The 17,020-nt window shown below is 37.4% G+C and overlaps 1 protein-coding gene and 1 long non-coding RNA gene across 7 annotated transcripts in view; one reads left to right on the plus strand and one right to left on the minus strand.

Annotated features, from left to right (window-relative positions):
• The window catches only part of LOC133994578 (RNA-binding protein Musashi homolog 2), a 243,370-nt gene extending 231,695 nt beyond the window's left edge, over nt 1-11,675 (plus strand). For 3 of the 6 annotated variants that reach the window (XM_062433902.1, XM_062433903.1, XM_062433904.1), the window contains 3 exons: nt 4,653-4,807; nt 8,219-8,289; nt 9,317-11,675. In XM_062433902.1, coding sequence (XP_062289886.1) covers nt 4,653-4,807; nt 8,219-8,260 — 197 coding nt within the window. In that variant the 3' untranslated portion in view covers nt 8,261-8,289; nt 9,317-11,675. Of the gene's footprint in view, nt 1-780; nt 961-4,652; nt 4,808-8,218; nt 8,290-9,316 lie in introns of all 6 variants that reach the window. The other 3 variants (XM_062433898.1, XM_062433901.1, XM_062433900.1) reach the window with 2 other exon arrangements.
• On the minus strand, nt 9,585-15,337 carry LOC133994579 (uncharacterized). Its single transcript, XR_009927111.1, has 2 exons — nt 14,200-15,337; nt 9,585-14,155 (listed from the first exon to the last, which is right to left on the minus strand). It is a non-coding gene; the product is annotated as an uncharacterized LOC133994579 (long non-coding RNA).
• Between the last annotated feature and the right edge of the window lie 1,683 nt (nt 15,338-17,020).

The following is a 17,020-nucleotide window of genomic DNA, read 5'->3' on the forward strand; positions in this document are numbered from 1 at the left end:
CTGAATGACAATTTCTAAACTGTTGATAATCCACCATCTGTGTCAAAGAGAGAATCATTGGAAGAGGCTGATCTGAGGCATGCGTAGAGTACTCAGTGCACTTCACAATGCCTATCATCAATAAACATGAATGTCTCTGTATCTCATTCACATACAAACCTTATCATCTGTTGCTATTTGTCAAAAAAAGAGGCTTTAAATTAATTATTGATTGGTGCGCTTTGTGTTTCTTTCATTCAAGCTTCCTTCAGGTACGTCGACGTTTGAAATGAGAAGTGTATTGACCTGTGTTTTAATGATTCTTCAGTTTCATCTCACTTCTTAATGATTGCAAGGAAACATGGGGGACACAGGTCAATTATTCAAAAGCCAAAATATCAAAGCTGTGGCCTTCACTGTATATTTTGTATTTATTGTTATTGGTCCATTTGAATCAAGTCATAACATTAAAGTAAACTGACGAGCTTGTATCTTACTTTTATCCTTTCAGGCAGAGATAGTTTGTATCAATAATTGTAGAACTAGTGTATATGATACAGCTTAGCGTATCAAACATGGACCATATGTCTGGGGGGCCTGGCCACATGGCAGGAGCTGCTGGGGAGGGAGGGCAGGGAGGGCCAATTAAAGCAGACAAAATGCAAGGATGTCAACTAAAAACGGTGGAACACACCAACAGGCTATGCTCAACAATCTGGACATTGACTTTGACGATGAAAAAGTTTATATCCACAATGATGGAGTCCCCTCCCCCTCCCCACCCTATACTGTATCTCCCAGGCCTCCCCGATTATGGGTTTTACTCTGCGCCCAGTGACCAGAGGGGGGGGCCCTGCTCCTTTGCTGACTATGGCTCCCTGGGGCCCCAAGCGGCTCAGATGCTGCACAGTGAGCATGCCACCTCCGCCTGCAACTCCCCCCTCCAGCACCTACACAGCCCGGATCAATTTAAGAACCCAGGTTTGTATATGCGCATCTATCTCATCCACGTTTTGGACTTTTCAGTTTGACTCATGACATTATTCCATGCAGATGGTCTAATTTATTATTGTTTTTAGTATTATTATTATTATTATGATTATTATTATTATTATCATGATTTTACATTTTCTCTTGCTTTTGTCAATGAAAGAAAAAAATATCCCCCCTTCAAAAAAACAAACATATAAAAACGTCTTGCTGATAAAATAGCATTGCATGTTTTTCCTCCTTTTTCAATTTTTAATGTAGATTTTCTGTTTCTTTGTGAAGTTATGTTCCGGCCCCTGCTTGCACATAAGGGGCCAACACATAGAGAATGTAATCCTTCATTTGCATGTGAGCAAAGTAACTACTGATGATGTCGGAGACTACACTGGCCTCTCTAAAAGAGCTCAGGTTTATCTGAATTTTGAATAGCAGATGAGTGAGTACGTGTCAGAGTGATTGTCATTTAAGGATTTTAAATGTAAGAATGATTCTATTAGTGTCAGAGTCTGGCCAGGAAAACTATAGAAATGCTGTATGATGTTGAACACTTAATAGACAACATTTTTGCATAATACAGCCATTACTCTGTGAAACGTCATCTTTTGTGCTTTTTCTGATGTTCTCTTGTCTACCTTTATATAATCATAGCTTTCAACAGCCAGGGATGAGATCTCACTGACGAGTCAACTACACCACACTCTGACATTTCAATACCTGCATGTACTGCTTCAAAATTTTTAGAAGTGAATGCTCTTTCTTTAAGGGCATACCATAGTCTTCACGATCAACCTTTTTTCTTTTTTTTTAAACGCTACAGTATTTGTTTTATTTTTCTTCTGATAATGATATTCTCATGATCATGTTTACACTGACATGACGTACCACCGATGTTTAAGCCATCTAAGGTAGCTGTAAGTAAAGGAAGTGTAGTTTAGTGGAAGGCTGTCTTGCAGTGTGGGGAATGTGTCTTGTTGTTGGTGACACCTACACACAGTGGTTAGCTTCCTTGTCTCTGCAGACTCATGTGCCCCTGCTGGGCTTAAATCATGTGCCTTCACTCCTGTGTCTCCAGCTCCTCTTCACAGTAATAGTAACAAAAACTAAAAACTAAAACTGAAGGGGCTGTCTTCTTACCCTTTTGGATTAATAAAACGGGAGCTGCCGATGGCCCTAGCAGACTGGACGAGAGTCCAAACCCAAAATGATTAAAAGTGTTGGCCCGTTGCCTCAAGCAGATGTTGGCATTTCCTAGAGACACTCTACAAACTTTAGATCTGTAAACAGTGTGAAGTGTTTCATAGCAGGGCGAAGATTACCCACTAAGATACATCACTGCATAGACCCACACCAATGCCACTGTCTCTGTTCATTTAGTTGTAACATGTTGATTTATAGTATATTATAGTGGACATGAGAGTAAGAAAGGGGCTTGTGTCATTTCCAAGAAAAGGAGGAAGTGAATTTGAGGCTATTTGAATGTTTGCTTAGATTAGATAAAAGCACAGATACAGAAAAAACAATTAGATTTTGTGTACATTAGGTGCCTTTTGATGCTGATTACTGGACACCATAATGTATTACTTCATCACTGCTATCACTGTTATGGTGAGTAAATGCCACAGATGAAGACTGTACTGCACAGATTATCAGTCTGAAAAGGAGAATAGGAGTATGTCCATGTGCAGTTTGATGGCAAATCTCATTGATAAAAGCTTGCCTACATCTGTACTTCAGCACTACATTTAAGAGAAGTAAAGTGAAACAAGTGAAAGACACAGGCAGGCAATGTGGTGCACAGTATTCTGTATAGAGTGAGACATTACTGCAGATGTTCATTAATTCAGTTATTTCCATTTTTTCTTTCAAAGCATCTAAGACACAGAAATCCTACATTACATGATTTTCTCTGCTGTCTTTTTTATCCTTTGAGTCACAATGTATCTCTCCCATGAGTGCAAAAAAACTGCAGCATAGTTTAAACAGACTATCATTCCTTGTTTAAAAAAAATAAAATAAAAAATGAATAGTAACACACTAGTCAGTTTTACAGTGGACTTTATTCTGAACAACATTGTGACCCACATTACACTTGGGATTGTTTTGTTCCCAAAGCTAAAGAACAAATGAAGCCTCTATATTTAAAAGGAGAAAAAAAAGCAGTTTCATAGGGAGAGGGGTGTGCCACACTCTAATAAAAATCACCAGTCACAGGAAATGAGGATTGCCATTTCAACTGAAAAAATCCTTAATTATATAATAAGCCAGCCTATTGGGGGCTGTGCAGGCAAGATAAGAGCACTAGCTGCTCACTGTTTAAAGTCCTTACAGTTAAACAGCAGTGTCAACTGCACTCGATGTGTGTTTAGTTAGATGGCTTCATTTTTCTACGGAGCACTATACACAGATATCTAGAGTATGTTTTCAGGTGTTTCTAATTGATCTAACCTGTCTAATATAGCTTTGATTGATGGAGCAGTGATATGTTAAACAAGGTGGCAATGATACAGTTTTTATACGTCATGTGTGTGAGCATCAACTCATTGGATGTACTGCAACTACAGTGTATTTTCCCTCACACATATACAAAGATTTCCTCTCAGGCATCGCAGGGTTCATGAGCTCATATATACACAAGATCGAGCAGCTTCTGTGGTCGGAAGATTTTTCTTTTTAATGCAGCTGTACAGTTTTTTTTTTCGCAGTCTGTCTGTGAATAAGGGTGAGACAGAGGGTTATGTGAAGCTGACAGCAGAGGAGATTGCTGTTAAGAGATTCACATTTTTCTTTCTCCCCGGCTGTTTTTTTCCCCGTGTATTGCCAGTGTTATTGGCCTTTAGTAGGCATCTGGATTTTCAAAAGACATTTTATTAGTCTGAGTTGCTCTTACTCACAGGGCAAAGGTGGTAAGTCATGTACAGTATTTCTTTTTTATCCCCCCGAGTTTGGACCTGCAGATGAACTCGGGTCAAGCTTTTATATTTCCCCCTTATGCCTCCTTCTTTCGTCTCATGTACCTCTTTTGCTTTACGCCTGAAGTTACTCCGGCAGACTTGAAAAGCTGAAAGCAGTACTGAGAATATTTTTAAGGAGGTTCTTGCTGGTGTCTAGGAATTATAAAATACCTCAAATGTTCAAAAACGTGAAATCCCACATCCTTCTTAATATGATAATACTGAGTCACTCTTCTGATTCAACAGCCGATGTTGTTTTACAAGTACTCCTTCACATTCTGCATGGCAACATTTACACTGCAACCTTACTAGTTTATTAGCATGGTGGAAGTATTTCTAGCAGTGTGCTTGTTTTGTGTTGTGCATGATTATACAAAGTGAATGTTACTCCTATGCATAATACACACGGCATGTAGATTATTATTAGAATATCATACTGGATTCACCCTTGATTTGTTTTTTCTTTAAAATACTTTAAACCAAAATCCTGCACCATTTTTTGGACAGATTCCAAATGAAATTGAATTTGTTGTTTTACAAGCAGCAATTATCTCGTACCTGTAATCTGAACAATGAATTAAAGTCCTTTGAGACGAACATGAATCCAGTAATGTGTTCTTCTGATTTAAATGTGTCCGTTTGAGTTATAGCAAGTCAGTTAGAGATAAGAGTGGTACTGACGTTTGTTGGGTGTTTCTGAGCTGCTCTGCTCCTTGTTGTGTTTGTATGCAGGCACCAACCCTTCAAGGCCCGGAGGTTTCCCAGGTGCTAACAGTCCAGGGCCTGTGGCTGACCTGTACGGACCTAGCAGCCAGGATTCAGCTGTGGGCAACTACATCAGTGCTGCTAGCCCTCAGCCTGGCTCTGGGTTTGGCCCCAGCATCACAGTGAGTACTCGAATGCAGACTTCCCGTCGTGTCCGATCGTACCTCGAACTTAACTGTCTCGTCTGTGTCGGAAAAACCACCACTAATCTAAGACACTAAGCCAATACACGCTGATGTGATTGTCAAGCTCTGTAAAAGCTACGTTTTTATTATAAACAGTAGAATTTACTAACTCTACTACAATATACTCTGAATTTATCATTTGACAGCACCTGCCTTTTAGTAATTGCAAGCACGAAATAACATTCAGTGCAGTCCAGGAGTTTAGATATTTTCTTTGCAGAAATGTCTCTACTTGTATTGAGGTCATAGGTCCCATAAGCATTTTGTGCATCAGGGTAAACCCCATCTTAGCTCTGAAAGTTATCTGTGTCAAATGCAAATGTTTTTTCCCCTTAGCTGTTGCACAAATCACCTCACTTCAGACCCTGTGTCACCTTCACAGAACAAATTCCCTTTATTTTTAGAAACCCATCTGTCCCAGAGCTCGGGTTTGCTCCGACACTGCTTCCAAGCAGGTTTTGTCTCCGTCGGTGTCCTTGTCCAGGTGTAGCTTCCCAGCCAGGTGCTGTTGCACATTTCTTCTCGCTGATCAGTTAGCTGCCAGTTGCCATGTCAACTCGTATATGTAAGACTAGTAGGGCTAGTAGAGGTGACCACAACAAAGAGTCTGATTATGTCTCAAACCTTTTGTGGATGAACTCTGTTTTTCCGTGTGCGTCCGTTTAGCTGATGTGCAGCAACCTGTTAATAATAATCTGGCCTCTTGCTCCAACTGTAATCACAAAGAAGCAACCAGAAAAATGCTCTGAAGGTCTCAGCCTCTGTGTTCTTGACAAAGAGGATGCAGCCTGGCGATACAGTGGCTTAAGGAAAAATAGTAAACCCAAGTCTAAAATAAGGAGAGATTAACTTTTAAACATCTGGCGAGAGTGATTCTGAGGATGCTGAAATAATAAAGCTACAGAATTGAACCTGGATCCTCTTTTCAAGAATTATTTTCCAACATTATAGCAGATGAAGTCAATTTTAGATGACCCTTTTATACATAAGACACATTTTAAATTCAACACTAAACTTATTGACACCAAGTAGGGAAAAAATTCTTATGTCCAAGACTTTCTAGTCAATGAAGGGACAAAGCTCAAGCACTCCAACACAAGACTAAAACAACTATTTGTTTACTTTAGTCTACCGTGAGCCTCTGTGAATAATGAATCTAAAATTTTACCATCTGAATTTTACAGCCCTCAGCGAGGTGGAGCAGGGCTAAGCTCATAGACTCACTGCTCGGCTTGGCAGGGCATGTTTGTACTGTTTTACACAACTGAACTGACTGACACAGTATAGGTTATGACAATAACACCTGCTTTCTGAAAGAAGCTAATTAATGCATGGCTTTACTGAGGTGGGATAACAACGAGCCCATTAGCACTGAAAGCAAGCGCTGCAAGACTACAGGGTGAAGACACCCTTTCCCAACTTTACAGTCATTAACTTGAACTTCCTACTACAGTCACCAGAAAGTACAAGAAAGGTTAGAGTTGTATTCTTTAGCTATGTGAGAAATGATTTACTAGTCATGTGTTGTGTATTTTAAATGGATTTATCATTTTGTGTGGTCGTAGGTATGCAGTGGTGTCAGGCGTTAGTTGTGGCATTTTTGTTCATCTCTTCTGAGAAATAGTAGCTTATATCATACATACAATCAATGGGACTAAGTGTGAGAGTTGAGCAAGGCTGAAGTGAATGTGAGACATAGCAGTAGTTTGGCATTGTCAGTATGGGATAGTGTCACCCAGAGCAAATGTGCAAATAGCTCATTTAAATTGAAGCAAGTATGTATAATTGATTTATGATATCCAAACAAAAACAGAGCTTAACAGAAAAATATATTTTATTAGCGTTTTGCTTCCTAAGCAAAGCCTCTCTTATTAATTGTTTTAGGTCCACTGGCTATCCGCCATAATCTGCTGGTCTCTGTGTAGGAAGCAAAATATTTGTAATGAAAGACCAGGCTGGCTCATTTTCAAAGCAGATTTACCAGCAGATAGTTTACAGATGGAAATGAGGCGATTTGTTTCCATTATTTTCCGTTTGTTGCAACAGTTTGTTACCATCGTGAGGTTTAGTGTTGTATTAGAGAACGTGTGAATGTCTTTCAGCGCAACAAATTCTAAATCCAAATGTTTTGGTTTTTCATCACATTTACTTAAAAACTGTTGAGAAGGGCTAATTTATGAAACAGTCTGTTTTTCTTTTCAGTGTTAAGAATTTAATTTACCAAATATAAATCAGGGCAGGTTTTGTGCTATCCTGACAGAAAGTCAGATCGTGCCTGTGATACTACCGTACGTACTAAATCACTTCAGAATTACCCAGTGAATCAAACAGCGTGTAATAAAGCAGAGAGGTGATGCGGCAGGCCTCTGACTCTGCTCTCAGCGAGATGATCTCTCTATTCAGAACATTAAAATAGGAAATGATTCAGAACTAAAATGTGCTTTATAATTTATTTTTTTTCCAAGCGGAGCTGCCGTTGAACTAAATACATGTAAGATCATCACATGTCACAACCTCACGGATGACTTGAGATTCGGGCGCTTTTGTCCCTCGCTCTTCTGCTCCAGTGGTTTTATTAATCCCTTTAGCCAATATCAAAACAGCCACTGTGAAGAAGCAGTAATGAACTTAACTGTTTTTATATGCAAGACAATTAGAGCACAATTAGTTGATTGAGGTGATAAAGACAGATAATCGCTGTTGAAAGTGCTTCTCTTTTCACTGTTGTGTTTGAATCCGACGGTTTCTACAGACCTGTCAGCAGCAGCAGCGCTCACAGTGTCCTGATAACAGAGCAACATAATGAAAACCATTCAATACTCCAAACCACACTGATATTACAGAGGGGTGTTTATGATCTTATTCTCAGCGTGCTTTCAGATTCAATCGCTTGTGTACGTTAGCATGAATGGGGATCGTCTATGTATATTACCTCCTTCACATATTTTTATTTAGACTGTTGTCTGCTGAGGTTATTGTAACCTGACTACTGTGTTGGCATAGAAAATCCAATGATTTGAAGTAACTGTGTCTTAAATGATTAAAATCAGTATGAATCCATCTACTTTAAACAGTATGTCTAACTGTTTTTTTAACATCTTTAACCATTAGAAGAGTTTTCCTGTAGTAATGTAGAGTTCTTCTGTTTCTCCATTACAAGAAAACGGAACCAATCTGTGTTAATATATATGTGACAATAGCCTCCCGCTCTGCTACTGAACATGATCCAACTGAATCAAGTACACATTCATGCTAGATGGGGGGGGAAAAAAAAAAAAGGTTGACATGATACTCACTTTTCTTTCCTTGAAATGCATACTGACAAAAGCACTAACTGTACACTTTTAGGGCCCGTTGATTGCGACAGCTTTTACAAATGGATACCATTGAGCAGGTGGCCGGTTGCCATCTCATCAGAGGTATTGCATTTTATTTACTGTGCATTTCTATCACTCTCTCTCTCTCTCTCTAATATATGTTCATGGCATTATTGGTTTGTTTATTCACCTCCTCAGAATGACAGAGCTGGTAGTAAAAAAGCGACAGAATGTTTTATCTCTTCACCAATCCAGAGCAGTGAGGGAGGTGGTCCGCTTGACGTGTGGATACAAAGATGGCGGAGGAAATTATTAACATCAAGAAATGTAATCGTGGTCAATTTGTTGGCGTGACTTAAAGAAAAATGAATCCTTAAGTCATGCAGTCGCACCTACTACCAGTTCTGTCCATTTTTCTTGCTTTTTTTTTCTCCTTATGATTAACGATTTTGAAATGTTCTCATCCTAAAATAGCCCTCCACATATTTAACTAGTGCCAACCTTATGTCAGGCATACAGTGCGTCACAGAGCAGTTCATAATGTTTTTGATGTCACCACATGACCTCAGCTCTGCTCTTCTAAGGGCAGAGCTGCCGTCCCACCCTTTCACCTCCATGACTCCAACAAATCTAAAACTTCTTACTAATAGACTTAATAGCTTTGCATCATTAAGTATTATTGCTAACATTGTGCCCCCTTTCAGAATGGCTCCAAGAACTTTTTTTATGCTGTATTTTGTAGATTGGATGTGTGGCGCGTGTTGAGTTTATTCACTGTGCACACATGTGTTTAAATTGTTTAATCAGTTTTTCAGCTAATATTAGAGCTAAGCAATCTGAGCAGTATAATAATGACTAAGAGCATGATCGCTAACCAACTTGTTAAACGTGTGTCATGTCATGCCTGCAGCCACAGTATTGTAAGTTTTCACCTGCTCTAATTAACCAATATTTCTTTCAAACCTGTGTTTTGTGGGCTAATACCAAAATATTTGATCAGGAATTTATATTAACAATCACATATTTCTGTCATTTCCATGTCACAGTTATTCTCAGTAGTACATTATGATTATTAACTGAACTCATTCTAATGCTCTTGTCATCCTTCTTGTTTTTTTTTATCACCCAGCAGAGTATATCTGGTGGCCCAGGAAAGACAGGACGAAGTTTCTAATTGGCTTTGTGTGCAGGTGATGCTATCCAACTTCAAGCACTACAGCGTCACCCAGGCAAAAACAACGAAAAGTCGGAACCATATGAAGAAGAAAAGAAAACGTTAGTCATCTCAGAAAAATAACAACTGCTGTACTATATCCCAAACCTCCTATAACTTTACAACCTGGTTTGGTATGATGTTTCACGTCGATTTCATCCACCTATTTCCTTCCTCTGTTAGCTTTTACTTTTTCTTTTTCTTTTTTTTTTGTTCTGATTAGTTTTTAGGAAACTTATTTTAGTTCAACCTTGATTTTTTTTTGGTGTTGCTTTTATTTTATCTTCTAGTATATTTGTGTAAATGGATTTTGTTTGAACTTAAAGTACGGGGGGTCATAGCCAAGAATATCTGCAAGTCATGTCTTCATCTTTGTATCGGTTAGTGTAAAGGAAAAGCGGATTGGATGTTGCATTTCAGTCTTTCCACTTAAAAAAAAAACAAAGGAAGCTCAGTGTGGAAAGACTCGCAGAAAAAAAAAATCAAGTTTAAGGAAAAATTTAAGAGGGTATCTAAGTAATAAATCTTAGTAGCTGTTTTATTTCTTGTGATGTCTCATTGTTAACCATAATTACCTATTTTTGGGCAATACAAAGAGGACTCCAATATTTTTATGGTCCTTTTTTATAAGTGTTGTTTTTGTTGTTTAGAAATATATATATATGCTATAACAAATTTCATATAACTACATTGTGAATTCAAACTTGAGAAAAAGAAATGTAGCTGTACATATTATTCCAGTCACTGCATATAACCAACTCAGTGAGAGAATAGCATATTTTTGTGATGGTGTGTCAAAGAAACATGTTATAGCGTGTGAATAGAAGAAAAAGCTGTAAACACTTATTATTCTACTTTTCTGCTGGAAGACGGTAACGACCCCGGAGACAAACAGAACACACTTGCTCTGTAAATACCGAAGCTGAATAATTTTACAAGTGTCATACCAGCAAATTTACAACCAGTGAGTTAAATCAACACAGTTTTAACAAATAATAATAATAATTTAAAAAAAAAAAAAAAAAAAAAAAAAGATCCTGATTGGTATCTTTTTGTCTAACTGTTAAGATATCAGTATCATTTCAAAGAGAGAGTGAAAAAAAAAAAGATGATTTAATCCAAAGCACACTGTACTTAGATGTGAAGATTAGAACTTGAACCAGGCATTTTACAGTGCTCTGTGCATCCTGACACTTTTATACTCCTGAGAGGATCTTGTTAGTCGTATGTTACTGTTGGTTACATCCTGCTTGTTCCTGATTCATTTTTGGAACACGAATATCTTGGGCTCTGTGCGAGAGCCTTTTATGTAAAACGCTCGTTCTCTGAATCAGTTCTTTTTTGAATGAATTAGGAAAGTAAACATTTTGATACCATACCTCAGCCTTGTGAGTTCTACCGTGGAAATCATTGGCAGGTTTTAATTTATTTCTAGTGGCAAAATAAATGAAAACACTGAAAGGTAATAAAGCGAGTAATCATTGCACTGTGAGTAGTAAAGTACAGGCCATTTCCTATTTGCACATGTATATGTTGGCTTTTTAAAAAAAAACAAAAAAAACGGCCCTGTGCTTTGGGATAGTATGAAGGATTTTTTGGGGTTAATGTATTCTAAACTAGACAAACGCTTCAAAATTGTGAGGTGAGTTAACAGCTTGGGAAATAGTAACTGACATGTCGCAGTGTACTGAGGCAACACCTTTGGATTTCTTTATATATTAGACCCATGACTCATCTAAAGGTATTTATACAGGGTCAAAAGATGACACTGAATTATTCACTATTTGTCGCTGCACCAGGTTTTACACAGTATGTGTGGTTAATGATTTCACTCATGACAAACATTTAATAATAATGATGATAATAATAATAATAATAATAATAGTGCTCCAGAGTGCAGTCCGGTTTTTAAAGTCACTGATGGAATGAATGGTGTGTCTTCTGAAATACTTTACCTGCTGCAGATGTATTTGTTGTTTTTCATTTTACCCAGTTCTTGTCTCATTACTTTTCATTTCAAAACAACCAGGTAAAGAAATATGCTGGATACTTTTAAAGTAAATGACATGGAGGTGTGATCAAGTAATAATTTAAAGAGTAAAGAGAAAAAAAAATACCCTTGTAATGTTCAAATGTAAAAGAAAATAAGAAATACAAAACTATAAAAAAAAAAGAAAGATGCTTCTTTGCTGATTTCAAGTTTAATCAGAGTTTTATTGATACTTTGTGGTTTATATATTAATAATTGTAATATACTATTAAAATGTACTGTGCATCCATTGCTTTCTCTCTTTCCATTCCCCATCCTCAGAAACCCTACTATCTTTTGTTGATCATTCATGTATTTCATTAGTGTGTAAAGAGATCACAGTTAACTTGTAAACAGAGTGCTGTCTTTGATACCAGTGTAGTGCTCTTTGTTGTTCTCCCTCGCTCTACCTCTCCTTTCTCTCATATTTATCCCTCTCCCTCTCGCGCTCTTTTTCTATCTCCTGTAATTACAAGTAGATGTTATATAGGACTCATTAATATAATACTTGTAGTGAATAGTGGATTTAGGACCAGTCAAGATAGACCTTTCTCTAAATGATCATGTTATTCAGATATATTTGCAGACAATTATTTTTTGTTTAGAGGTTCCTTGTAATTTATTCCCTGTATGTTTTCTGTTGGTTTTACCACTCTCACATGGTTTCAGCTAACCAAAGCTCTCATGGATGAACAATAGAGAAACCGTTGCTGTAAGATGGAATTGTACACAAGGCATTATTTGGATCCCCACCCTTGAATGTTTTAAAAGGGGTGTGCCATACTACCTTAAATGCTAATGCTAGATATGCAAAACGTTTATTTTTGATTGTTTTTTGGGTTTTCTTAAAGAGGGACACAAGCTATAATCATGAATACAATTTTATGTAAAAAAAAAAAAAAAAATCTTTAATATTTTTTTAAGTGACATACCAATGATGACCACAATAGTCATGATATGAGTCATAGTGCTGTTTTATCTGTTATATCTTTTAATGTTTTGTACACCTTGGAAATATCCCAGATGCCTCTGGCATAATTATTTTTAAATAATACTGATTTTAATCTCATTCAGACTTTCATTTCTCTTAAAACTTTCATTAGTATTTTTAAATCTTAAACCCTGGGCACTAGTATTTTGTTTCATAATTATAAATGGCATTCACACATATTGACATTATAGAGGCATTAGAGTAAAAAGACTGCATGAAACAAAAAAGCTCTGACTTTAACAGGAATAGCAGCAGGTGTTACAGGTTGGAGTGCATTTTGAGGCTGATTAATAGATGGTTAAATCTCCTGATGTGGGAGCGGCACCCTGAAGCTGAGTGCTGAGCTAAATCAGACAAGATGAGATTATTATAATAAGTACAAAAAACTACACATATTCCAACTTCAGATTTAAATGATTGAAGTGCAGTTTCCTCAAAAGGTCCCACAGGACATCCAGAGGTGAGACAGGAGCAGCTGTGTGCCTGTTTCAAGCTAAAAACAAATCTGTTGTGAAGCCAATTCAGCTTCCCAGCTCAAGCTGTGTTCACACTCCAACAGCAGATTGTTTTTTAAAAAATAATTTTTATCAAAGACAATTTGCATTTTATATCAGTTATTTAGTTTATTTCACCTTGTGGGGTGTTAAGATTGAACATTGTCACATTAATAACTACCATTAGTATCTGTTCATTCTTGTCATCCAGTATAGACTGTCAAATGAGATACTGTATGTACAGTAATGGCAGCTTTGTTAGTGACGCTAATCAATACATTATTCCAATGAATCCATCAAGATATTTAAAAACAGGCAAAGAAAAAATCATTCCAAAAGCAGCTAATGTCCACGTTTAGCAAGACAAATATTATCCAATTTTATTGTAAAGTGATCATTGGACACAAAAAAACAGTATTTTCCCCAAAGTGTTTTTTTAAACTAAGGAAAGTAAAACAAGAATGAATTGAAAACTTAACATGTCCCAGGTATTAATGCTTATCCTCAAAAAATGTCACCTCATTTGCACATTTTAGTGTTAAAAATATCTGAATATTAGAAATAACAATAAATATAACAATAATCAAAGCATTTAAGTGTATCAACTTAGTTTTATTCTTATGGGATAAAAGAAAGTGTTCCTCCTGTTCATTTGTAGCAATTTCCTTTTGAATTTATTAATCTGAATAATTTATTTAATAATTAATGCCACCTACGAACCCACACAAGAAGCTCATTAGGAGCTGTGGTTGGTTCCAGTCGTGTTGCCATTTCACCTAAAAGACAAATAACAGTGCAACAAGTAGAGAATCTTCTTTTTTTTCATTTTTTTTTCACTGTTGCAGCGCCTGATGGCTCTCACGCTATTATTAACTGTTTCCACTTAAAAAGAAAAAATGGCTCATTTCCCCTTACACAATATTAAAATGGCCTCCTCTATTGTTTTGTGATCCTGTAGCTTGGACTTTAAGGTAGCATGGCTCTGTTGCTGTAATTTCATTTTATCTCAAACTGACAGCAGTTTACAGCTGATGAATGTTACACATCTTAGTAGACTAGCTTATCCATTCGGGGAGAGGGAGGGGACTTGGTTTAAGAAAAATAATCAAAAAAGAAAAAAAGTCAACCTGGAAGGTGTTGACATTTGTAGTGTACTACCGTATCCATTTAAACTTGAATCTTGAGGCAAGTGCTAGGCAATGGCCAAACAATTTATCCCATCCGCTCTGGGAAATCCCACCCTGAAACCACACTGACACACACACGCTGACACACTGACACACACACACTGACACACACACACACACACTGACACACACACAGACACACACACACACACACATTCCTGTCATCTTGGATATGAATCTGTTTTATGAATATGAACAACTGTTTCAGGCTCTGCTCCATTTCGAGTGAATTAGACTGACTTTGAAGGCTCATTTAATGTTCTTGAGCATTTATACCCAAAAGAGGCTTATTCATAGTGGTGCTAATGGTTTTAAACCAGACAATGTGCCCTTATCTCTGAGAGATACTGGATACTGTCACAGTGACCACAAAGTTAGTCTCCCAGTCCGCAAAGTGACTCTCACCATTTATAGTGTCCACTCTCTTGTTTCAGGATATAACAAAGATTTGTTCATGCTCACAAACGCAGACTGAAGTCTTCAAGATGACAGAAATATTGTGTTTTAGGGTGAATTTCCCCTTCAGTCCAAACCATTGCCATCTCACCCACGCTCATTGCTAAATATATACACACACAATTGCAATATATATGTGTGTAGATGAATATATATTTGCAATTTTCACACAGCCCTCATTTAAACTTGTCTGAACAATATTAGACTGGAGACCTCAGCTGTATACAGATATACTCCTCAAACAGCTAAAACCAGGTTCATATAGTCAAAGTGTCATTATTAGCTTATGTTCACCAACACGAGAGTTCACCCCTGGCGTGTTGTCGAGTTTGGAGCAGACTGCATGGCCTAGAGGGGGGCTTGGAAGCTCTTCAGACTGCATGGACGGCAGTGTGAGGCTCTGCTGTGCTTCCGTGTTTCTGCAGGCTGAGCACAGAGCTCTCTTCACTGCTGTCTGCCCATTCCTAACACTTGCCCCTTTTTTTTATGTTAACCGACTTTTTATGGCGAGAGACAGACAGACTTGACTGACATCTGAAAGCATCTTTCAGGTTATCATATGGCTTGCTTAAGCCCTGTTGTAAAATATACTAAAAAGAAAAAAATAATAATAATAATACTGGATGGGGGTCTCTCACATATCAAATGTGGAAAGTCTAATTTTATATTTGTATTTTCAAATAATAATATTGACAAAAAAATGTCTGTGAAAGGTTTCCATCCTCTACTGTGGTCCAGAAATTGATGTGTCTGTCTGGAAAATAAATAAAATAAACTGAATTGTTATATTACTTGTTTTCACTGTTTCATTGTATTTTTACTTTTGTAATATATTTGCTAAAGATGGATATATTTCATCTGATTGTATCAGTGTTGTCTGAGTAAATCTGATTCTATTTATCTCAACATTTGAATCTCATGTATAATAATGTAGTGAACCGTCACATCAAGAGGCATTCACTTTCTATACTGTTCAGCATCAGCTGACATTCCATAACTAGACACTCAGCTGTGCAGGAGCATTTCTGTTTATTTTGTTTGTGTGTGTTGTTGTGTGTGTGAGTGTTGTTGTTTGTGTGTGGGTGTCTTTTTTTTTTTTAACAAACAAGATTTTTCCATTCCACGTTTCCACTCGACCACACACTCAGCATTGTCGACACCGGGATCCTTGGAGGTCACTCTTAAATCAGCAGGATTAATAGATTCTGAGCACTAAGATGCATTTGGGGAACAAACAAGCCCTGGCATGTAAGTCTGCTGCCCCTCAGTGGTCTCTTCCAGCGTTTGAGATGCAGCGCTTTCAGGAACAGGTACGGCATCCACCAGTGGTTTATCTTCCATCAGCAGCATCACATCGAGAGCTTTAATATTAGCTGAGGCTTACTGTATAAATGGCTGAGGATGTGATGAGTAGATGAGTAAACAGGCTGCTGCTTGACAGGCCTTTTAGAGCCCAACAGTGGAGCAGATACACACACACACACATAAAATGATCAGAGTTACCTTTGATGTGTTTGTCACAATGTGATTAGTTGTGCTTTTTCTTGAAATGGAGAATTTCATTTCAGATGCCAGAAACCAAAATCTGATTTGGAGTCATTTTCTGAGGCGAATGAGCCACTGAAAAAAAAAAAAGAAATCTGCCACCTAACCTAAACAATGATGAATTCCCCCAAATATGACTCCATATCTAGCATAATAATAATGATCTAATGAATATTCTCCTGTAGATTCCAATGTTTAGTGTGATAGATCATGATTGTTAAAGACAATGTTACCTTTGCATTGAAATTCAAGGATCAGGGTTTTTTTTTTTAATGTGGGCGCTTATCAGGTGAGACCAACAGACCGACAGCTTCATCACTCATTCAGACAAGGTGATCTATAATTCTGCCTCAGATCAATACTGTTCCCAGCTCTGTTTTTCAGAGCCGCCGCACTCGAAGTTTAGATCACACTGCAGTCATTTTAGCATTTTGTGTTTGTGTAATGACTTTTCTGATAACCTGATTGACAGTCTGGATTTCAGGAATTCACAGTCTGGACAATCTTTTCAGTCTGACAGAGGCTGCTTCTTTTGAGTTTGTGCATTCTCTGACAGAAGAGCGTGGGATGCAGTTAGAAGGTACGTGCATTCACATGTCAAACACACAATGATGCAGATTAAGTATAGCACATGTTTTCATACATGCATATACTGACTTTTAAATGTGTTTGGATGCCAAAGTCACAGTGTTAAATTCATTGTACATTACCTCTAAATTTAGATGATATAGCAATACAGATGTAAAATTATCATAAGCACACTTTGGAAAATGTAAATGAGTAATATGTTTAATTGGATTTTAACATGTGACTTTGTGATTATATTAGAAATAACCTGCAGCAGATGTGACTGGAGTTTGTCCAGATCCTGGTCGCTGTAATTAGCAGACAAATTCATCAAACAGTCGATACTCAGCC

This window comes from Scomber scombrus, chromosome 14 (assembly GCF_963691925.1).
Source record: "Scomber scombrus chromosome 14, fScoSco1.1, whole genome shotgun sequence".
Classification (NCBI taxonomy): Eukaryota; Metazoa; Chordata; class Actinopteri; order Scombriformes; family Scombridae; genus Scomber; species Scomber scombrus.